The sequence below is a fragment of the Strongylocentrotus purpuratus genome, unplaced genomic scaffold (genome assembly GCF_000002235.5).
Source record: "Strongylocentrotus purpuratus isolate Spur 01 unplaced genomic scaffold, Spur_5.0 spur5_scaffold_2, whole genome shotgun sequence".
In the NCBI taxonomy this organism is placed as follows: domain Eukaryota; kingdom Metazoa; phylum Echinodermata; class Echinoidea; order Camarodonta; family Strongylocentrotidae; genus Strongylocentrotus; species Strongylocentrotus purpuratus.
The window spans coordinates 26,197,492-26,222,088 of NW_022145605.1; the positions used below are offsets into that span (position 1 = coordinate 26,197,492).

At 36.8% G+C, this 24,597-nt stretch overlaps 1 protein-coding gene across 1 annotated transcript in view; it reads left to right on the forward strand.

Annotated features, from left to right (window-relative positions):
* Positions 1-24,597, forward strand: part of LOC581811 (ubiquitin-protein ligase E3B) — a 33,770-nt gene that overhangs the window by 8,170 nt on the left and 1,003 nt on the right. The window contains exons 7-27 of the mRNA XM_030992097.1: positions 108-276; positions 1,200-1,305; positions 2,051-2,171; positions 4,672-4,706; positions 5,263-5,292; positions 6,193-6,305; positions 7,462-7,607; positions 9,261-9,425; positions 10,017-10,188; positions 11,172-11,290; positions 11,641-11,752; positions 12,244-12,343; positions 13,325-13,444; positions 14,347-14,424; positions 14,906-15,004; positions 16,714-16,821; positions 17,807-17,944; positions 18,954-19,078; positions 19,820-20,002; positions 21,064-21,175; positions 22,964-23,056. Of these exons, the coding sequence (XP_030847957.1) occupies positions 108-276; positions 1,200-1,305; positions 2,051-2,171; positions 4,672-4,706; positions 5,263-5,292; positions 6,193-6,305; positions 7,462-7,607; positions 9,261-9,425; positions 10,017-10,188; positions 11,172-11,290; positions 11,641-11,752; positions 12,244-12,343; positions 13,325-13,444; positions 14,347-14,424; positions 14,906-15,004; positions 16,714-16,821; positions 17,807-17,944; positions 18,954-19,078; positions 19,820-20,002; positions 21,064-21,175; positions 22,964-23,056 (2,444 nt within the window). The remainder of the gene's footprint in view (positions 1-107; positions 277-1,199; positions 1,306-2,050; positions 2,172-4,671; positions 4,707-5,262; positions 5,293-6,192; positions 6,306-7,461; positions 7,608-9,260; positions 9,426-10,016; positions 10,189-11,171; positions 11,291-11,640; positions 11,753-12,243; positions 12,344-13,324; positions 13,445-14,346; positions 14,425-14,905; positions 15,005-16,713; positions 16,822-17,806; positions 17,945-18,953; positions 19,079-19,819; positions 20,003-21,063; positions 21,176-22,963; positions 23,057-24,597) is intronic.

The window sequence follows — 24,597 nt, forward strand, 5'->3', positions numbered from 1 at the left end:
TGCCTGTGGCATATGTCAGAGGCATTATTTTTTTTTTTATATCGGAGGCATTATTTTTTAAATTATTTTCACATTCCTTCATTTATTTTAATGATGTTCTATTTTAGCTGATGCTTTACGAGCCAGCATGGGGCAGATCTGTTCCAATGTCATGGGCCACCTCGTCACCAAAGGGCTGTATCCTGTCATCCATACCTTGCTCAAGGAAGGCCTGACAAAGCGACAGCCAGCTCTATCACCAACCGTCCTCAATGCCACCATGGTTGTAGCATGGCGGTATGTATGATCCTTCAAACCTTATCAAGTTTGTTTCTGATGCAATTTGTGTGCATTTCCATTGGGGTTGAAGCAATTGTATTTTTGGACATTATTTAGTTATCACTGATTTAAGTAATAATTATTTTCTCATGAAAGTCTTACTGAACTTGTTCCCAACCATAATGGAGCTCCATGCAAGACATTGCTTACAATCCTTGCAATGTAGGTCAGATGATATATTTGTCTCTTCATGATATTTTTAACGTTATTTATGCAATGACATACATGAATCTCTCAATCTAGTTGTTGTCGGTCATACATTTTCTGTGCCCTAAACCTGTGCCCGCAACAGGAGAATTATCCACTTGACAGTCGCCCCTCTATACAATATTAACCCAGTTTATACGTTACAATTTCAGATGCCTACAATTTCATGAGAAGTAGAAATTTGGTCTATGTAAGTTTTGATACCTGTTCTTGTGGGAAATGAAGAACAGCTGAAGCATGTCCACTATGAAATGTTTAGCTCATTGTCTCTTGGCGAATGGTTGATCACCTGGGGGGTGTTTCACAAAGATCCTAAGTTGAACTTATCTCTAAGTTGGGCTTAACAATTATGGAAAGCCATTAGCATCTTTGAAAATATTTTTTAAAAGTTTTTTTATAAGGCATAAAATGTTGATTCAAATCAATCATAATTTTCTATTATCAAGGAGATTTCATGCTCTTGATGTGGAATTTATAAAAAAATCTAAAATACTTGAATTTCTGCTTTTGAATATATTTCATTTTAAGACTCCAATGGCTGTCCATAATTTTTAAGTCCAACTTAGAGTTAAGTTCGACTTGGGATCTTTGTGAAACACCCCCCAGATGTGTTAATTTGTCTGTTTGTTCATTTCTTTGTCTGTCTGTCTGTCTGTCTGTTCATTTGTTTGCAGGCCTCTTGTAGCCGGTAGCTTCTCGTCCAATCTCCTGTGCATCTTCATCTCTCACATACTCCCTGTACCAGGCTTGGTCAGCCATCTCTCAACAGCCAAAGCAGAAGTAAGAGAAAATCAAATAATAAAGACAGAAATAAAGAGAAAAAAGGTGTCCTTTTAATAGCATTCATAATATATTCAACACCACTATTTATAAGACATGTGAATTTAGCTAGTTATTTATGAATTGGTTCCGAGCTCTTAATACTGGATCATCCGATTCGCAGAAAGGTATCTTTATATATTTTTGTGTTGGTGGTTATTTTAACTGACTGCCAAGAAAGCATTAATGCTTGTTAGTAAGCAGCTAGAGATCAACGGCTATAGGTCCCCTCTCAGAGGCCATCGTAAGCCATCTTGTATGTTATATGACACAATTTTATTGTGAGATTCTGAACTCAAAGCTGATATGTAGGCCTCTTTGTAATAATAATAATAATAATAGTGAACATTTATAATGCGCCATGTCTGTCAAAAATGACACTCCTGGCACAGTTGTGTGGAAGTTGTATGATTGTGGGCAAGTAATTCAAGAAAGAAAGTAAAATACATATAAGCTACAGTTTAACATACTTCAGGACATAATTTGCAATAATGCAATACAATACAAAGCATATTACAGTAATACAAGTTATATAAGGGTAGTACAATGTAAGACATAATTAAACAAACTAATATGTTGAGAACAGAAACGTTTTTAACAAAGACTTGAACAGTGAGTAGGAATTCTCATTTCGGAGGTGAGGAGGGAGTGAGTTCCACAGTTCAGGGCCAGAGCTTGAAAATGATTGTATGTCTTTTTTTGCCAGACGCTGACAGCGATGAAAAACAACGCCCTCTTGCCTCATTGCCTGAAGTACCTTAGCACCGAAGGAGGTTGCAGGACCATCCTCTCCATGGTAGATGCTACCTACTCCCTCTGCCTTCTTGGTAATTTGTGTGTTAACGTGCCCCTTCCCTTGTTCATAGATGCAGGTAATGTCAAGTGGAAAACACTCCGTCCCTCGGATAGGACGTTAAATGGAGGCCCCGTGTAGAGAATAGTCACTACCTTTGCATGTTAAGAACCCACTGCACTATTCGTATAAGACTAGGGGGAAACCCCGGTGTAGTGGTCCACCTGCACACACCCCCAGTATAGTACGATAATACTCTGTAAAGAGGTCTGTACTCAAAAAGGAAGAAGAAAAGGAAGAAGAAGTTGATTATTCTATTGACGGAACTTTGACCGAACTTTGTAATGATAATAATAATATGGATTTACTAAAAATAAAGGTAAACTAAAATAACACAAATGATTATGCCGCAATTATAATTGTCATTATTATTGAATAGAACTGTTTAAAAAGAGATGAGTTTTTAGAGCAACTTTGAAGTCGTGGAGGGCTGTTAAGCTACGAATACTAAGTGGTAGATTATTCCAAAGGGACGGACCAGAATGAGAAAAGGCTCTATCCCCCCAGGAACTGCCCATCTTAGGGTCAACTAATAAGGAGGATTTAGATGAACGAAGATGTCTTGTAGGCTTATACTTAACAATCAACTTCATATTGTAGGAAGGAGCAGAGCCATGCAAGGAATGGAAAACTAATGTAATGATCGTGGAGTCTTGTATAGCACTCATGTCTTGCACCAGGCGCTTACGCAGGGGGGGGGGGGGTGGTTAAACGCCTGGTGCAAGACATGAGTTTTTTATGTATGTTTTTGGAAACCCCCCCCCCCCCCCCCTCTTTAGATTTTTTTTTTTTATTTATTTTTTTAAAAAATAAATTTAAAAAAAATCTTATTGATGACCTAAAAAAGATGACCTTACCCCCCCTCCCCAACGGAACGGAATGTCGAAGGGTCAAAATTTCAGATTTTGGGACAAAAAAAAAAATAAATGTCCTCTTATCCCCCCCCCCCCCACTTATTCAGCGGCTGGCTAAGTCGTTGCAATTTTTTTTTTTTGACCTAAAAAAAAAAAAGAAAAAAAAGTGTCCTCTTACCCCCCGTCCCCCCCCCCACTTATTCAGCGGTAGGCTGAGTCGTGCGTACGCCACTGTCTTGCACTGTCTTACACATTGCCATTCCTTGCACTCCCTTATCACTCTCCAGCTTTAGCATGGCTGCCATTACAGTGCTCAGGCATTTCAAGGAATTTATTCCTGCCAGGTACCAAATGACCTCACCTGGGTCTAGTATGTCAAATGTAGAGTAATGTCTTGCCGAAGGGAATTAGTGCTGCAACAGGGATTTGAACTATAATTTGAACCCCTTACCTTGTGGTTACAAGTCTGGAGACTATTCCACCCTACCACAATAATTATAATAATAATAATAATAAACTTATATAGCGCAGCTTTTATACAAAATATATTCAGCTGCGCTGGTTCAGAGCTCCTTTTTACTAAATTCTACAAAATAGGATCTCTCAATTGAACAAATATGTTTTTAATTTTGATTTGAAGACATTGAGAGATGGAGTGCTTCATATTTCTATTGGCAAGCTATTCCATTGTTTGGGGGCAGCAATAGCAAAAGCACGGTCCCCGAGAGTTGCTTTAGTTTTGCCATGGGGAATCTGGAACAATAATTTATCGGTGGAACTGCGCAGGCTACGACTGTGTGACTGGACTTTGAGTTGAAGTAGTTCTGTTATGTAACTAGGAGCTTGACCACTCAATGATTTATAAAATATTAACAAAATTTTGACAGACTGGCAACCAGTGGAGCTCTCTCAGAAGAGGTGCGTTTGAAGTGAATTTCGACCGACGATAGACAAGTCTTGCACATGCATTTTGGACTCTTTGTAACTTTAATATCAGAGAATCAGGCATTCCAAACAGCAACCCGTTACAACACCTCTACATATTATTTATATTCACTTTGTAAATAGAACAGGTTCAGTTCTGCAAGTTTGATGGTCCTTGCCTGATTAAAAAACAAAACATAAACCAATCTAACCATCTTTGTCAAGGGTTTTATATGTCATACATGTGCTAGCTGTTGAGGAGCCTGTATCATAATTAACCCTTTGCTTACGGGAACCTGGTGGTCCCTGTGTTAAGCCTATGGGACCTATACAATTCAGTAGTTACAGGTTAAGAATTCCAACATTTTGAAAGTTGTGAAAAAGGAAAACTCAATCTCAATTCTTTTGAAGGTTATGAAAACGAAGGTCCAAACTTACATGTTATTTGTTTGGAGCTAGAAAGGCATTAACTTGTATACTTTAACACAGAGTTAATGTCCTTCTGTAGTTAATTTACAAGATTAGGAAGAACATGTGCTCCATACTATATGGACACTGCTAGCCTGCCAGGTATGCTTATCATTTCATCCCTTCTCATAGTTTCAAGGTTCATGTTTCATATAAAGTTTAGATTTTATTAACTAATTTGTTATAATGTTTTCCTAATAAAGTCTTTTCTATTTTGTCTTCATTTAGCCAACATGGTTCACTTAGCTCATCTGGATAACGAAGTAAGTATTTTAATGTATTCACATATACATGTAGTTTGTTATTCACATGTAGTTTGGTACTTTGGTTTACAGCTTCCAACAAGTAGTTTGCAAATCGTAACAATTTTAGGACAAGAATTTTATTTCTATTTGTAATATATCTAATATGTATCTAGTTTCAATTCGAATGCTTGGATTCCAGGGAATATGATGAATAGATTATCCATGAACATGCCAAGAAACGTTCCTAAAACAGAGACTATTATCTTGGTTTACATATCATTTATAGATAATTCCATGGCCTGAAAATAGAATAATAGAAAAAGAATTCCTTTAAAATCTAAAATTCACATGTGTTAAAATGAATTACATTGTTAAGTATCTGAATCATTTTTTATTGGATACTAAAAAGGAAAAACAAATCTATATACATTTTCCATCGATTCCAATTCATTTACAAAGTACTCACTGATTTGGACTACTACATTATTTTTATTCTTTCAATTTTGTTGAGCTGGTTTTATGAATGCTATACTCATTTAGACCTGCTTACTTTTTGGTTTCATTGTGTGTACAGAGTCTCAAAAGTAATCTACAACTGTTCATGGTAAGTTTCATTAATAGGCAATCTGATGATTTTATGTAAGATTGCTGTAATTTCATAGAATTAATTGCTAATACCTTTGTTTAATGGCATGAGCCAGAAGAATTGTTTAGATTTAATTATCAGCTCCCATTTTAATTTTACACATGCCTTTGTTCAATCTCCAACAAAGTATGTATGAAGTGGTGATTATATTATGGTACAGGAAATGTGTTTTTTAGTATGAATAAAAAGAAGCATTTCCGGAGAGTTCAATAGTAATTGTTTGAATCATTAAAAAGGCATATTATTATAATTTTTAGGTGTCGCTTGTGCTTGGGAGAGAAAAATCAATTGAATCACTGTAACCTATGGGTCTCTCCTCCCGGTATAACCGGAGTGTTGGCTCAGTCAGTAGAGCATCCACCTCACAACCAGGAGGTCGTGGGTTCGATCCCCGGCCGCGTCATACCAAAAGACGTTAAAAGATGGGAGTTGCTGCTACCTTGTTTAGCGTTCAGCAATAAGGGATAGAGCAATGTCGATCAATTGGGCAAAAAGAATTTTCTTTTCGGTTTAATAAAATTTGGAGTGGACTAAAAGATTATTATTTTATTTAAAACTGATTGGGATTGTGCAGGGGAACGTAACTGATATATGTGGGGGGGGGGGGAGGGGGAATGTAACTGATGGATGTTTTATTGTTCATATTTCATGATCAAATGAAATGCAGGATAAAAGGTAATTTTCGTTTGTATTTGTGTGTTGCCAATTTCTCCCTTTTCTTTATTTTCATCTATCTCTTCCATTCCTGTAAATGGATGTGTCAAAACATACAACTGCCATTTCGGTATCACCCATTTGTATCCTTTTAAATATGGATAATGAGATGTTTAATATTTTCTTTGTACATTTTCTTTGTAGAATGTGACAACTACATTGTTGAACCACTGCCAGGCATTTGTTGGAAAGAAGAAATCCAACACTACATCATGGCATCCTGTATTAGGCTGGTTCTCACAGCCCTTTGATAACAGGTCAGTCATAATGTTGCAAATCAGTACAAGTTTATAATTATGAGATATACATGTTGTGTCCAAGGACTGGCATAGCATACCTGCCAACCCTTCCGAATAATCCGGAATATTCAGTTTTTCTGGATTTTTAGGACCCCAAAATCCGGAATATTCTGTTTTTTCAAAATTTCGATTTTATTTTTTATTTATTTATTTTTGTTTGTTTTTGTGTTGCTTATTAAGCCAAATTAAGCTTGTTTTATCATATGCCGCGATGTGAGAGTTCACGTATTGCGTGCGTTGAAGGGCTGCATGATTGAACAGCGAATTTGTATTCGCTTTTTGCACAGATTTACCGCGTATTGCCAGTTACACTGCCGCTGCATGCGCAAACGCCTGTTAAGGGTCCAGATTTCTTATTTTCGAAGACGTACCCTGCTAAAAATTCTCATTTTCAAATGTTGGCAGGTATGGCATAGCTAGACTTTCATAATATGTCGCTATAATGTACCCAAGCTGACATAAATTTTTTTAAAGCCTTACAGTATGTATGTTTTCCCTCTATTGATAGATTTATATTGGGTACTGGTAATCCTCTAGCTATACCGGATATCTAAACTGTTATTTATTTTGCATCCTGTGAGTGGCAACCCTGCCTAAAAGTTTCAATGATGACCCTTTTTATTGAAGATCGTTCTTCTTCTTCCAGTGTAAGTGCTGCTTCAAGGTGATGAAGATAAACGTACTGATTGTGTGTGTATACGTGGAGACTTTCACATATCCTGTTATTCAACATTTTAACTTTTTGTTCTTGTTGTGCAGGTGCATATATACATGTGTTCCCCAGGAAGGCAGTTTATGCCCCATTCCCTGATTATGCAAAGAATAGAAATTGAAAGGAAATTGGTGTGCAATCTGATTGGCGATTATTGGTAAACTAGTGGCACAGAATGGAATAGGTATTACCCTGATCTCAGTGATCTGTCTGACCCAAGTGTAATAAATGGGTACCTGGTCGGATTCATTCATGGAATTCTCTATGTGGTATGGTTACCGTAGCTAAGGCCGGGGTAATGATATCCAAAGTCCTTTGTGAGCGCATAGGGACGTTGTACATAATGTGATATAAAGGACAGCATATTATTATTGTTATTATTATTATTATTTGTCATTGCAGGTTACAAGAGGCCATGGGATTTGTGCAACAGCAATTACAGCATCTTTGGGGCCAGACCATACTTCCTACCTGTGTTCTAGGGGTGTTGAAAGGACTGCAACCAGAGGAGGTCTCCAATCATACAGAGGGAAAGACTCCAACTAGAGGTAGAGCTATGCATTAAAGATAAACTCCAGTTCTGGTAAAAAAAAGAAAATTAATTCTCACAGAATCAAACGAAACTTACACTGAATGTTCAAGATTACAAATAAATGACATTTGCCAAACAATTTTTGGAAGAAATGTATATTGGCTGAGTAATGGGCATAGAAAGACAAGGAAATCAAGGTAGTACTAGCCCCGACACCATGTGTGTTGTCCCATATATAGCTTTCTGTGTACAGTGCTTGTTACTTTACCAAGACTCGGCCAAATTTATTATGATTTTGATCACTCCAGAACCTTGCAGTGCACACCAATACTTACATGCTACATGATCAACTGTTTCTGATCCATTCCACAACTTTTCTTTCACAATGCCTCGCATTACCAGAACTCGCCTTAATCTTTAATATAATATTAGTCACATTTTATAGTGCTTACTACTATGTTTCTAAGCATTTATAATATTTTAGTTATAATTACCCCAGTTATCGGATTCAATTGCCAATCAAGATAGTGTACCTGCTTTGCTCCCTGGGGAGTATTCCGGCCAGGCGCCGTTTTCCAAGTGCACACATGCCAATCACATTATTGTTCACCTCCTACCAGGAACCATTCAACACCTGGGTGGAGAGCGGCAAATGTAGTGTCTTGCCAAAGAACATTGGTACTGCAGTGGGACTTGAACCATGAACCATGCGATCCATAGTCCAATGACGTATCCACTAGATCCCAACATCTCTACAAAGATGAAAATGATGGTTGCATGTATTTAAATGATGATGATATTGATATACTAAAGGAGATTGTGATGATGAAAGTGTAGTGGCTTATACTTGATGTCAATACTATTACCCATGAATGAATGTCCTATGTTTTTGTCAAATTATTGTGTATATCACTTACAAACTCATATATTAAACCATGTAAAAATAGAATTCATTTTTTAAAATAAAATCTATGATGAAAAATAGGAGGAGAAAAGAGAGGAGGATGGTAATACTGATGATGATGATGATGATGATGATGATGATGATGATGATGATGATGATGATGATGATGATGATGATGATGATGATGATGATGATGATGATGATGATGATGATGATGATGATGATGATGATGATGATGATGATGATGATGATGATATGATGACTGATGATGATGGTGATGATGATGATGACTGATGATGATGATGATGATGATGATGATGATGATGATGATGATTATGATGATGATGATGATGATGATGATGATAATGATGACTGATGATGATGGTGATGATGATGATGATAATGATGACTGATGGTGATGATGATGATGATGATGATGATGATGATGATGATGATGATGATGATGATGGAAACAGTGATGATGCTGTAGGTGATGACTAGGATGATAATTTTGATTATAAAGATGATGATGACGATTACAATGTTGATGATTGAAGAGGATGGTGATCATTATTTTTTTTATTTATAATGATCAAAGTGGTGGTAATGATGATGGTGTTAGTAATAGTGATATGAGGAGGAGGAGGAAGAGGAGGAGGATGATCACAGCAATGCTTGTGATAGTTGAGACAATACATGTTAATCACATTGCTTTAATAAAAATGTTGTTTTATCAATACTTCTTTGGCATCATTTTCTGTACAGGTGGAAACTTACTGAAGAAGCTGCAACGTATGACATCGAAGCTTGGAAACCACAAGTCATGCAAGAGCCTCAACTCACAAGAAGTCATCTTAGTGTGTTCTCTATGTTCCATGTATCAGACTGCACTCAGTACATTGACAGAGCTGAGGAGAGATATACTCACAGGTAAATTACAAACAAGGAGGGAGTGGTTAGAAGGGGGGGGGGGGGGTGGTCAGAAAAGGAGGATGGACGTGGGTAAGGAAGGACGGATGGATGGATGAAGGGATGGAAGAAGGATGGAAGGAAGAAATAAGGAAAGTTTATGGAAGGAAAATGGAAGACACAAAGAAAGAGGTGTGATTTAGAAAGAAAGAAAGAAAAAAAAATAGTTTGATTAGTAGTATTCTTATCATTCTTCAGAGACTCAATTACCGGTATGGAGATGATATTTGTTGAAATTTCCATATCAAATACAACTGTGATATCTTTGAAAATCAGATCGCAGAAGGATAGCATATATTGTGCCATGGGCTTAAAGCCTGTCTGCACTAGTTTAGCCAGGAGGGATTAGACCTCTCTGCATGGTCACTGACAGGTGGTTATCTCATCAAATCAGCTCTCAACATAAGAAAAAGGGGATCAATGGGGACCAACAGGTACCGCTTCTGCATTGTTTGCTATAAAGGGGGCACAAGTAGCTACAAGTAGTGAAGAGGGGCATTTAGATGTTATGTCTGAAGCATTATTGTGCTTTGTTGTTCCTACTACTTTTAGGACTAAGTTACCGGGACCTGCTCCTGCCCAGACTGTGGAAGTTCATTGCAGAGCTTGGTCCTCATGGTGGTCTTAGAGTGTTCCAGGACTGTTTGGCTAACAGTCCCTCCGACCAGCAATCAATACTCTCCGTGCTCATGCTGTTCTGTGACAGTGCTAGCTATCTCATTGCGTAAGTCAACCTTTCATGACTAGTAGGAAGGGGAAGTCCACCCCTGATATCAATTTTCAATCAAACATGCACCCTAAATATAATTATTGCAAATATGTTTCTATTCAACCCCTGTATGGAGGAGGGAAAAAAAGGATTCCGTCGATTTGAAATGTTGTGTGCAGAGCAAATTGGAGAGGAATTGAAGGTATCAATGTCACAGTGTTACAAATTTGTGTTTGATTGATCAGAACTTTCAAAATGTATAACTTTCTTATTTTTAATCAGAATTTGCTCAAACTTTCACTGACCTATTCATGTCATTTTTCTGCTAGTACTTAAACCAGTTTCATATCAGGGTGGACTTCCCCTTTAACCCTTGTGCCCACCGAGTGCTGTGCCTAAGCCCTAATGCATGCAATTAATTCCCTTTGAAATCAAGTTTATCTGATATTGCCATTGCTAGCTACTCATCGCTAGAAGAGAAGTGTCAAAATATAGGACTGGAGCATACACTATACAACACTAGAATCAATCGTGCCATTAACACACTCCCTGTAATACAATAGACTAATAGATATTCAGTGAACAGTTGATTGAATTGGATTGAACTAAATTGAATTTATTAACAACAACACACCACAGTAATGACAGTATATGAGCAATCATACAATCCAAAAAATAATAATAATGATATATGAATACATAAATATGGAGTAATGTTGATTGAATATTAATGGCTTTACAATGATATTTAGACATAGATCTGCATACCATTTAATGTTCAAGACACCTGTATTACATTTTCAGGATCTTAAAGACATTAGATCTTTAAAACAGACAAAATTTTATTGAATCTGTTGCTCCTCTAAATTGTACTTGTAAGACACTAGTAAACACTAAAACACTTATAAAGTTGTTTTAAGAGCAAGACATTTTGAAAATTGCCTAGCTGCTCTGATAGTAATTCAAGATTTCAAACTTTTTCTTGCATTTGACTATAGAATTTTAGATGATGGAGAGTTTTACGATCAGCAGATTCCGTTTCATCCTGATGATCTTCTGGCCGTGTCTTCGTTTCTCAACCTCTTTGTCTTCAAGGTGATATGGGAGCACAACTTGGGTAAATAAAGCTCAAAATTATTTTTTTTAATTTCTTTACAGTTTTCATTAATGAATTTATTCATGAGTATATTTTTGTATTGTGGCAATGAAACCTCTGCTTTATCTAATGAAAAGGGAGAATATAGGTAATTACAAACATACATGTACTTCAATATGTTATTATGTTTGAATGGTAATGAGCTGTTTAAAACCTTGCCTAAAGGTTGATAATGACATAGATGTACATGTAGGATATTTTTTTTTTTTAAATCAAAGTTTTTTCAAATGACAGAACTATTGTAATCTTAAATCCTTTACCTGTCTCATTTTGGTAATGCATATATTCCTTTCTTTTGTTTGTCTTTGCAGATGAGAATCCTAAGCTACAGAGTCTGTTCAACTCCACGCATACCTTACTGATGCTGCTCTTTGATAAAGATTGTAGGAGACAGTTTGCTACTCCTGCCCATTGGCTTGTCAAGTAAGCAATAAGAAAGATTCAGTCCCACCCCCTTCCATCCTCTCCTCCCTCCTTCTATCTCTCTCTCTTACCTTAGTCACACAGACAAGACTGACGACAGACCCAACGAAAGTGTTACATTAAATGTCTATGGCCAAGAATTGGTCGGTTTGGAGTCATTCTAATGTCAGTTTGGCAGTATGCCTGAGGTCTCTTTCTCTCTCTCTCTCTCTCTCTCTCTCTTTCTTTCTCTCTCCCTCCCTATCCCGCTCTCTCTCTCTCTCTCTCTCTCTTCCTCTTTCTATCTCTATCTTTATGAAGATGCCTTCCCTCTCTTCATTTCCAGGATACTATGTGATTTGGATATATGTGACTCATATTTTTCACAGACACTATCAATAATATTGATTCATGAATATCACATCTTCCCGCTATTTTATTCTAACTATGTATGACCGAGCAACTTTTAATCAATCTAAAGAAAGTGTTTTTGTCTTGGTATTGACTTTCAGGGACCTGAAGATGAGCACCTTCAAGTCCGAGTTGGAGAAGAGCTCCAAGCGAGCAGATCTGATCCTCCAGAAGATACCTCATATCATTCCACATAGAGAGGTGAGTTATTCATGAAAGATAGAACTAGTGAGAAAGTATGACTACAGATAACCTCACTAAAGTCAACTTCATATATGTCGAATAACTGCGTAAGTTGATGGAGAAAAAAAAAGTCTAAATTTTTCATCATAGACTAACGTGTGTTAAATCTTTGTATTAGTCAAATTTTGTAAGTCAAATATTCGCCTAAGTTGATCAAATTCCCAGGACCTTTCCAACAAAAATACACTAAATTAAAATCGCCAAAGTTGGACGAAATCAATCACTGTCAAAGCATGCGCCATGCACCAATTTTGTATCACTATACGCCATCGACCCTGTATTCCAGACTTGATGTCAAATTTTCTATGACTTCCGCACAAATTGAATATTTTGTAAATGGACGCATTTCCCTCAGTTCTGGGAAGATCAACGTACGCGATGAATATCAATTCATGTTTATAAAAGTCAATATTTCATTTCCTGAGAGCCAACAGGGTATTTAGGGCTTTTCCCTAGCTCTCAGCCAATGATATTACAAATCTTCATGCACGTACTCTCATTTAGACAGTTAACCCATATTGCCTAATGGAATTGAGTGGCCCCTGTACTGAGCCTATGGTATTGAATGAATTCAGTAGTCAGTGCGTTAACATGATTTACAAGTTTGTTAAAATGAATGTCATTGTAGTCTAACCTTATTCTTAAATGTGGTGGGGAAATTCGATTTGATTACATATACACGTGGTAATACATTTTGTTACATTGCATACACATGCTTATGAAAAGTGTATGCCCTTTGATTAAGCACTTAAACCTTGAATTATTGCATGTCTTGATTATTTAGAAATATATTATGTAGGTATATCTTGTGCATGATTTACATGATGCATATGTATGTAAAAGCAGTCTACTACTAGTCGTACTACTAGATGAACTACTTACATGTTTAACTCTTGACAGTAGTTATCATTTACACTTTTGTTGAATTTGTTCTTCCAGAGAGTGATTCTATTCAGGAAACGAGTAAGCGATGAGAAGAAATCGTTGGGTTATACCGAGTCTCCTATGTCCCAGCCGCACTCAACGTACATCACAGTACATAGATCTAGGCTTGTAGAGGTGAGTTTCAAATGTGTGTGTGTGTTTCGGATTTTTACAGATGTGTATCAATCGGATATGATTATTTACGTCTGGGGACCGAACTTTAAACGTCACCATCCGAAAGACGTGACTCAATTTCGAACCTGCGTCCTCGGCTGAATCAGTCTGTAACTTCCATTGTTAGCTGGATTACAGGCGCACCCCACAAGGCCTAAGTACATCCAAGTACTTTTATACATCTTTAGTTCCATTGGTCAATTATCTTTGAACACATCCTCACATGATTTACATAGTTTTAAATTCACTTCTCAACTAGCCTTTTGAAATACTTCTAGGAAAGCTATTCCTTGCCCCTAGACGCCATCAATGTACCGTTGGACATTTACCCCTTGAAAACGACCCCTAACGACTCCTAACGACCCCTCCCTCAAGAGAATTACACCCCTAAGACCAATACTCCAAACAATTACGCATATCAAAGCCCCGTCTTATAAAGAGTTGTGATTGATCCAAATCAATCGCAAGTCCTCCAATCAATCACAAGTTTGCAGTCTCCTATAATAAGTAGCAAATAATATCAACTCTTTATAAGACGGGCCCGGAACTACTCTCAAGAAAGTGCCCCCCCCCCTGACAACTGCCGTACCCCAAGGACAAACTATCTTCAGACAACTGCCCCCCTAGGACAGCAGCCCTGACACAAATACTCCCTTTGGACAATTCCCCCCTCCCTCAGGACAATCTGCCCCTTTTTAAATAACCCAGAGACTACTACCCCCTGATAACTACGCCCTTGGACAACTAGCTAATAGGGAAACAACCTCTTAGGCAACCACCCTCCGTACAACTTAATATTTGTTTTTGTTTCCAATTTTCCAATTCTACGATGTCAATGAACTTTGACCTTTGTCTCTCATTAGGATGGATATCAGCAGCTTGCATCCGTGGCATCCCAGGCTCTGAAAGGATGTATCAGAGTGAACTTCATCAATGAACAGGTATAAAGATTAGGAGACTAAATGAAACATAAAGTAATGTCTAAAGAACAGGGGATTGGAACAGAGAATACCTCCAATAAAAATAAAAGAAGATAAAAGAAAATAATCCATAACTCCAAACTATTGTTAATAGTACAGATACAGTGCTATCCAAGCTTTTATAAATATTTTGTAATAACAAGTCAAACAGAAAACAAGCGTAAGTTCTGTTATTTCCATAAGTTTGATCTTCTTATTAGGTTTGATTTAAAGCCTGAAATTACCAGATAATTTGGTAAAATATGCCAAATTATGTATTCATATGTATTCTTTTTCCTTTGAATATTGTTTTCTACTGAAGCCTGTACTAAAGTAATCTGTCAAAAAAAACACCAACTGCCTTTTAAGCCCACTTCTCTCGTCTCTTTTGAGCGGTCTTTGTCTTGTTTACATGTTTCACCGATTTACTGTCATCTTTATTCTATTTTCATCTTTTTGTCAGGGTCTCGATGAAGCAGGTATCGATCAAGATGGAGTCTTCAAAGAATTCCTGGAAGAGATTATCAAGACTGTCTTCAACCCTTCACTCAACCTGTTCAAGGTAAATAGCTTGTGATAGATTCAAACGTTTGATAAAAGCCACCAGGGGGTGTCTCACAAAGACTAAGATTGCCTTTAAGTTGGACTTAACTATGGCAGGCCATTCATGCCACTAGTTCCTCTAAGCATTCCTGGAATTGATTTCTTAAGGGACATACAAATCATGGTCACAAATCTACAGAATTGAAATTTTGTGAAAAAATATATAAAGATCATAATTGAGAGACCAATAGTGAGAACAACCAGTGGCATGAATGGCTTGCCATAGTTTAGTCCAACTTAAAGTAAATCTTAGTATTCGTGAGACACTCCCCTGGATAGAAAGACTTTTTACTTGGAGGCTGATAACTGGAATAATGATGATGATGATGATCTGTTTTAAACTTTCAAAGACCCACTCTTCCAATACAGATTCGCTTGAAAATGTGAATAATGCGTTGAATATCCAATGGTGGCTTTTATCCAATTTTTCTACCATAATGCTACCATGCATAATGTTTTACGTGTAATTTTACTTTGTCACTGATGTATATATACTTTGTAAAAGAAACTGCAATTTAGCTCTCGGGCCGCAAATATTTTTTAATGAAATAAACCATTTAAAATGAATAAATAAATAATAAATTTTTATATCTTGGACACTGCATCCCTTGAACTGTATTCTGAAGACTGTGTCACTTTTGCTTGCATGTTAGTGAAGAGTATTTAATTCGTTCACTACTGGATTCTCGCATTCCCATAGTCTTAATACAGGGACCACTCGGTTCCCGTAGGAAATGGGTTAATTCTCATAACAAATAGAGATTGCTTGGAAGAGATACTTATTAGGCCTAAAATAAAAACTTGTTGTATTGCCCTTTGAGACCGACCCCAAAATCTGAAAATCTATGGTCTGCATTTTTTAAAAGGTTTTCTTTTGTAGACCGTTTTTTGGGTTTGTTTTATTATTAATGAATAAAAAAATATGTATTTTGTTTGTTGGGATAAATGGGATATAAATGCATAGAATCAAATCATTCCCAAATGCTCACTCGTCTTCTGCCCTAGTTTCAAAACCCTACTAGCGTAAACATCTCGATCAACACAACATTGCAAACCATGGATTATTGTGAGGTGAAAAAGATATGAATGGTATGATGACGCTGAAACACATGTATTACAGCATTAAAAACTGAGAAATATCAGCCAAAAGAGGGCGGGAAAAAAATAAATTAAAAATTAAAAACTGAAAAATATCGGCCCAAAGAGGGTGACAAAAAAAAAATTCTGACCGACCGACCCATGTTTTGGCACCCAAAGGGCAATACAACAAGTTTTTATTTTAGGCCTTACTCACCTGCAAACCTTGGAGAATGAAAATTAGGAATTAACAGTGAGACTCTTTTGAGCCTAAAGGGGTGGGGTAGGGTTGGGTTGGGAGGGGGTATCCTTCTTCCAGGGTAGAGTTTTTGTTTAATTGTAGAGGTACAAAGGGACTCTTTTTCTCAATGTAAAAGGTACTTTAATCATTGTATTAGTAAGCTAATTGGAGGATTAAAGGTCAAAATCTTTGTCAATCAAAATTTATGAAGCAAAACGGTGTGTCAATATATTTTTATTTGGCTACAAATCATGTTTTTTTTTTGTTTTTTTCTCACTTAAATCTTTTCTTCTAACCAACAATTTATATATTTTACCAAGTTTTTTTTGCACTGTATCTTTGTACCTTAGACCACAGAAGAACAGAGATTATACCCAAGCCCTACATCTTACATCAATGAGAATCATCTTCCTCTCTTTGAGTTTGTGGGCAAGATGCTCGGCAAAGCTGTCTATGAGGTAGGTGTGAAATATATACATTTACACAGGACAATAGTGTTAAAGGGACTTGGTAACATTGTTCAGATGAGAGATAGTGGTGCTAAGGTAGTGACTTCAACGCTAGATGTACAATTAAAGATAATCTGAAAATTTGAGTGAAAATGGACCATTATTCATGGAACAAATTGGGAAAAACTGATCTGATCAATTCCTTAATTCTCCCAACTATATTGTTACAATTTAATTACATTTTAGGTGAATGAAAACCTCACAAAGCAATAAAATGGCTGTACATTCTATTCCAGACTTTTAAGTGTTGACAGATTTTTTTATAGCCTGTTTTATGTCTTTTTTTCACGAAAAAATGGTTGGGAGAATTTGCTGTTAGAGGGTGTCGTACATCAACGCCTTCAAAGAAAACCATAGATATCTTTGAGGTTTGAGAATTATTTCAGGATTTTTTGCATGTCAAGAGGGTTAGTACAGTAGAAGGAATATAGTAAGTAACATTTTATACAAAAATTAAGCAATTTTTTCATCAACCTTCAACAATGTTACTGAGTCACTTTAAAAAAAGCCATGGTTGATGCCGGTAAAGGTGAGGGCGAAAATGAGCTTTCCCACCTTTTGTTCCTTCCTATGTGAAAAAATATTAAATTAGAATGTCTCATGAAAATAGATACTCTTGGAATGCTGTAATTCAGATTAACAAACCATATTGATACATTATTTGTCTTTATCCAGGGTCTTATAGTAGAGCATGCTTCACTCACTTCTGTCATTATTGTAATATTGTTTATAATAGCAGGGATGCCAATTTTTAGGCAATAGCCTGAATTCAGGCCCTGGCAAGTTATTTTCAGACCATAGTTTAGGCTTTTTTTTAGTACAAAATAGCTCATTCTAGGTGATTTTCAGGCCCTCTGATCAATTCTAATTGGCATCCCTGTTAAATTCAATATAACAAACACCACATTGCAACACTTTTCTTCACTGCATCCAGGGAATCGTAGTGGAAGTGCCATTCGCTCATTTCTTTCTGAGTCAGATCTTGGATCACACTCACAGCACCCTCTACAGTCCGATTGACGAACTGCCCTCACTGGACAAAGAACTCTACAAGAATCTCACATTTGTCAAAGTAAGCGCTTCTCATCAAGTCCTTATATTTTATAATAATTATATGAGCTTATATAGCGCCTAACACTTACTCTATCAGAAGTCTCTAAGCGCTCTACAATGATGCGGCATGATTACCCTGTCTTTATCAGAGCAGCTGTCACGCACTCTGCTTACATTCCTACCAGGTCCCAATTTACTTCACCTGGGTGGAGCGCAGCACAATGTGGATGAATTTCTTGCTGAAGGAAATTAGCGTCCTGGAGTAGGATTCGAACTCGCAACCTATTGATTGAAATACGAGAGTCAGAACCACTACACCATGACACTTCCACAATGTTAGATTTGCTTGAATTAAAAATAAAGATGCTGATTCACAAAAAATGCATGAGGTAAAAATCTTAGAATCAGTATTCAGCATGTTAAAGCTAGTAGAAACCATATCTGGGTGAAAGACATGTAGTTCTGGAGGATATAATAATAATATCGGATATTTATATCCACCATGCATGGTGCTCAAGGCGCTCTGAATATTACCCGGCTTTGCTTGGCTGCCAATTTCGGCGCATGCAGATGTAGATTAATGTCTTGCCAAAGGACATTTAATAGTGCCGCTACGGGACTTGAGCCACGGACCGTGTGATCCACAGTCTGACGACTATACCACAACAACAAAGAATAAAATGGCGTATTTGGAGTTGTCTCACTCTAGAAAATAAAAGTGGCAGAAATTTTACAGTATGGAGAAAAAATTGTATTTGAATGAATTTTGCTGGCATTGATAAACCCCCTATAATGATATAATAACTCATGAATGTAGAGATAAGCCTACATATGCTATATAGGTTGTAATTCGAGGGATACGCATGAACGAAAACATAGGAAATAGTCTGATCAGTCCTCTTTCCAAAATAATGTTCAGCTGAAAATGTAGCTTAGTTTTCATGAATTATTCACATTTCCAATCAAATCAGACCATGTTGTTATAGTGGAATTCTTACATTGTTTTTGTTTATTTGTCTTGATTTCAGCATTATGATGGTGATGTTGCCGATTTAGACCTGGGGTTTTCTCTGGATGAAGACTTCATGGGGAAGCTCATCACTCACGAACTCATACCCGGCGGCAAAGCTATAACAGTCAACAACCAAAACAAGTGAGATACCAGTCACGTATTCCTCCTATTCACAGGAAAATAAAGTTATCCCCTGAGCTTACTCTCTTCCTTGAAATCATAATAAAGATAAAGAAAAAGGAGAAGAAGAAGATGAGAATATGATGAGAAGATAACAAGAGAAGGAGGAGGAGGAGGAGTAGAAAAGGATAAAGAAGAAGAACAATATGGAGAAGATTAAAAGAGGAGGAGGAGGAGGAGAAAATGAGGAGAAGAAGAAGAACAATGAGGAGAAGAAGAAGAAGCCAAGATGAAAAAGATGAAAAAGAAGAAAAATGAGGAGAAGAAGAAGAAGAAGATAAGATAAAAAGACGAGGAGAAAAAGATGAAAAAGAAGAAAATTGAGGAGAAGAAGAAGAAGAAGCCAAGATAAAAAGAGGAGGAGAAAAAGATGAAAAAGAAGAAAAATGAGGAGAAGAAGAAGGAGAAGAAGAAGAAGAAGAAGAAGAAGAAAAAGAAGGAGAAGAAGAAGAAAAAGAAGGAGAAGAAGAAGAAGAGAAAAAGAGGAGGAGGAGGAGGAGAAAAAGATAAAGAAGAAGAACAATGAGGAGAAGAAGAAGAAGAAGAAGAAGATAAGATAAAAAGAGGAGGAGGAGAAAAAGATTAAAAAAAAGAAGAACAATGAGGAGAAGAAGAAAAAGAAGAAGACAATTTTTATAATTTTATGATGATTACGATTAAGACAATGATTGTGATTTTGTACTAATCCCTTTGCCCGCCCAGGATCAAGTACATCCATCTGATGGCCCACTTCCGCATGTGCCAGCAGATCCGCGACCAGACCCGTGCCTTCAAGCGAGGCTTCCTCTCCCTCGTCAACCCCCTATGGTTGGCATGGTTCTCTGGACCAGAACTCCAGAGGCTCATCTCAGGGGATGTCAACGCTCTGGACTTGAATGATCTCAGGTTTGTAAGACCCTTTTTATGCCTCCTTTACGAAGTAGCTGGAGGCATTATGTTTTCGGGTTGTCCGTCCGTCCGTACGTACGTCCCGTTCTCGTGATCACGTTATCTGAAGAACCGATTGATGGATTCCTGCCAAACTTAGATCATGTATGTTACTTGCAGAGCCGATGAACTGAGTAGATTTTGGGGTCATGAGGTCAAGGTCAAAGGTCATGCGCCTCATTATGTATGCAAAAATAGCTTGTGATCGCATTATCATTAGAACAGATTGATGGATTCCTGCCAAACTTAGATCATGTATGTATCTTGCAGAGCCAATAAACTGAGTAGATTCTTTGGTCATGAGGTCAAAGGTCAAATGTCATGGGCTCATTATGTATGCAAAAATAGCTTGTGAACGCATTCTCATTAGAACTGACAGATGGATTACTATTTAACTCGGGACATCTTGCAGAGCCAATGAACTGAGTAGATGTTAGGGTCATGAGATCAAAGATCAAAGGGTCATATATGTATATGAGAAATTGCTTGTTATCACAATATTCTGAGAACCTGTCAATAGATTACAATGAAACTTGAATTTGAAAAATTTCTTCTGTTTTAATTTGTAAACTTGCTCTATGACGGAGGCATCATTTTCGACTGCGCGCAGTCGAAGTTCCATCTAGTTTTCATTTTTTTCTTCAAATAGTCTTTATTTAATTTTTCTCAAAGCATAACACAGTATAAAGCAAATGTACAAAATGATGGATACATACAAAGGAACAATGAAAAATAAGATTCTAGTATCTTGGACATGCATCCATCTATCTAGAAATTAAATAAACCTATCTTGATACATATTGATTGTTTAATCAACTTCATAATGATATTTTAAATTCTTTTGAAAACATGGAAATGATAAAGATCCCTTCAATGACTGGTTCACGCAATGCACCGATTCAGAAATGCTAAAAAGCTGTATTTCATCTCGCAAAGTCTTCTTGATGTGAATAGTAAGGTAGCTGTCATCCTCCAATGCATACACAGCCCATATAATTTGTCCATTTGATCTGTTTCAGGAAACACACGCAGTACTACGGAGGGTTTCACAACTCCCATCGGGTAATCAACTGGCTGTTTGATATCCTCAGCAATGACTTCACCTTCGAAGAGAGGGGGCTCTTCCTCAAGGTACGATAGCTTTCCGTTTGTCTTCTACGGCTTGTTGTAAAGTCAATTTTGCCTTACAACTCTTATTTTATTTCCACTTAAAGCGATCCGGTAACTTTGCCTCAGATTCTAAAAAAATCCTGGATTTAGCTCATGCTGCAATCATAATTATAAACCTTTAGGTCAGTCAGGAATCCCGTGACTTTTACATGCCAATCACCTGTCTGAATATCAAGATATCTATGATTGAAAATAGAAATTTCAGAATTTGTTTTCCTAACGTTTTTTATAACACTACAGTCTATTGGGAAAGATGAGTATGGTAAAACCAGTCACTCAAAGATTTTTACTGTTTTGAGGCACTTCATGGTCATTTTGAAGTGCAATTTTTTTAGGGCTTCAATATTACACCATATCAAAGACACTGATATCACGTAAGGCCTTGCATCTCAGATTTAACATTGGTAAACGTTGCCTTTGAAGAAAAAAAAAACGTTTGGCAAACGCAAAATTTGATTTTCAATCATAAATATCTTGATAATCAGACAGACGATAGGGTATATAATTATCATTGCAGCATGAGCTAAATCAAGGATTTCTTTAAAGATGTAGTATTGGAAACGCCCCAATTTCAAAAAATGAAATGGAAGCTCTCATTACCAATCATGTGAAAGAATATGTTTTGACTAATACATGATGATAAAATTTTGCCGGTAAACCGCCTACTAATTGATATATTTGGTAAATTAGTTTATCTATTGGACTGTGAGAGATAAACGCATGTGTCGCGCACGTGTGCGTAGTCCCATATACATCTTTCTGTGTACAGTGCTTGTAACTTTACGAAGACTGAGCCAAATTTCTTATCATTTTGATGATTCCAGAACCTTGCAGTACACACCAATACTTATATGCTAGATGATCAACCTTTTCTGATCGATTCCACAACGTTTCTTTCACAACACAATCGCATGACCAGAACTGGTCTTTATCTTTAACTCAATGATCACCCGAACAACACCGGTCTTCATTAATCTTGCACTGGAAACAATTAAAATCATCTTGAAGCCTTTGGTATGTCCATCCATAAATACAAGGAGGCGCGATAGCTCAGTCAGTAGAGCAGTGGTCTCGTAATCTGGTCACCCGGATTCGAAACCAAGTCGATGCGCTAGTGTTCGGAGAAGAGCTTAAGCTATCGGCCATCTGGCTGCTTACTCTTACTTACAAGCATTTATGCTTTCTTTAATAGCAGGCAGGTAAAATAATCACTAATAACCAACAATGTGACACCGGGAGATTATCATGTGGCAGAAAGAGAGTCAAAGAATTGATAAAGTAATCTATCCCTCGAATAATCTCACAATTTTCTGTTAGACTCAGATCCCTAATATATATATACAAATGTTGATGGAAGGAAAATGGTTTCATCCCTGAGTTTTCTGTGGCTATATAATTTGTTTATCTATAGCTCCACCATACACTCTCTTCTGTTACCGGTATATTATTTTGTACATTGTCTTGTTTTTTCCAGTATAATCAGAACCTGCGTAAGGATTTATATGGGTACCTGATATGCTTGAGCGCTAGTTACTTTGGCAGCTCGACTACCACCAGGGTAATATGTGTAAAGCGCCATGATCGTCAGAACCTGATGGATACCGGCGCCATATTATGTATTTATTTATTATAGAAATTTTGGCATTTTGTATTAATTGATTATAGCCTTCACCATTTTGTTAAATTTTTTCTCCAGCTGTACGATGAATGAGACTCATGTTCCTTGTATTTTGTCCTCTCCTCTCCTAGTTTGTGACGAGCTGTTCCAAACCTCCTCTGCTTGGCTTTGCTCACCTGGAACCTCCATTCTCTATCAGATGTGTGGAAGTCAGCGATGATCAGGTAATATTACCATCCCGTATTATGAATAGCGACCCTCTCCTCCTATTATGAATAGCGCAGGCCTGATAATTACCCAATTTAAATCGGTTTCCCGATTATCCTTTTTTGTTTGCAGATTTGTTTTTCTTCCCCAATTTGTTTTTTTCCTATTTTATCCTGATTTCCAGATTTTTCCCTTATTTTCTCTATTCTTCCCTATATTTTTTTCAAATTTTCTTACTCAAAATGTTGTTAGATGCCATTCCCCCCCCCCCCCGAATCCTCTTCTTTTTTTTTTTACTCAAGGGGGGACCCTTATGAATAACGACCCCGATTTTGTATTATAAATAGCGACCATCTTCTCATATTATGAGTACCGACCCTCTTCTTTGATTATGAACAGCGATCCTTATGAATAATGACCCTTAAGAATAGTGACCCTCATTTCGCATTATGAATAGTGACCCTTTTCTCCTATTATGAATAGTGACCCTCTTCTACTCTATTATGAATAGCAACCCTTTTCTAATATTATGAATAGGGACCCTTTTCTAATATAATGAATAGGGACCCTTACGAATCAGGCCCTGATTCTTTATTATGAATAGTGACTCTCCTCTTTGATTATGGACAGCGGTCCTTTTGAATAATGACCCTTTTCTCAAATTATGAAAAGCGGTCCTTATGAATAGCGACAATACCCAGTTGAATTAGACCTTTGTTAAATACTGTTAGATGTAAGCTTTAAAGGGATCCGGTAACTTTGTCTCATATCCTTAAAAAAATTGATTTAGCTCATGCTGCAATCATAATTATGAACCTGTGGGTCATACATGAATCCCAAAACTTTCACAAGCCAATCGCATGTCTGATTATCAAGATATTTATGATTGAAAATTGAAGTCAAATTTTGCTTTTTCCTTACGGTTTTTATATTACACCATATCACAGACACTGACAACACATTTGAAGTTTGAAGTTTATTTATTCCACATTTTACATAAAAAAACAGTTTATTTTCTTTTTTTTTCTTTTTTTATGCAGGCATATATTATATAAGAGTAGATTTCACACAAGAAAAAAAAAATTAAAAAAATTAAAGATTTCAAATCAAGTATAATGTACGGAAAATAAGTATGAAATTTCAAAATATGTAGATATAACAGGCAAGGTAAAACAGTGTAAAATGTGGGGAGCCTAAATAAAAAGCATAGCTTGTACGTGAATCCCATACTGAGTGACACAATATAGTAGGTCTGGATTTTCAAAGGTATGATAGGGGCGAAAACGGAGTAGTATAGTATGAGATTCTAGAGACGTACAAGGAGAGTGAATTTGAGAAGAAAAGAAAAATAGAATAAAGAGTAAAGAGAATAATATAATAATGATAAGGTAAAGAAGGGAAGAAAGAAGAAGAAGAGGAAGACAAAAAAGAAGTGGAAGAAGAAGAGACAGAAGAAGAAGAAGAAGAAGAGAAAGCAAATTGACGAAATCAATGGCATTGTAAAATAACCCAAAAAAAGTCTGTATAACCACCTGTACGATCCAGCGTGACATCAACA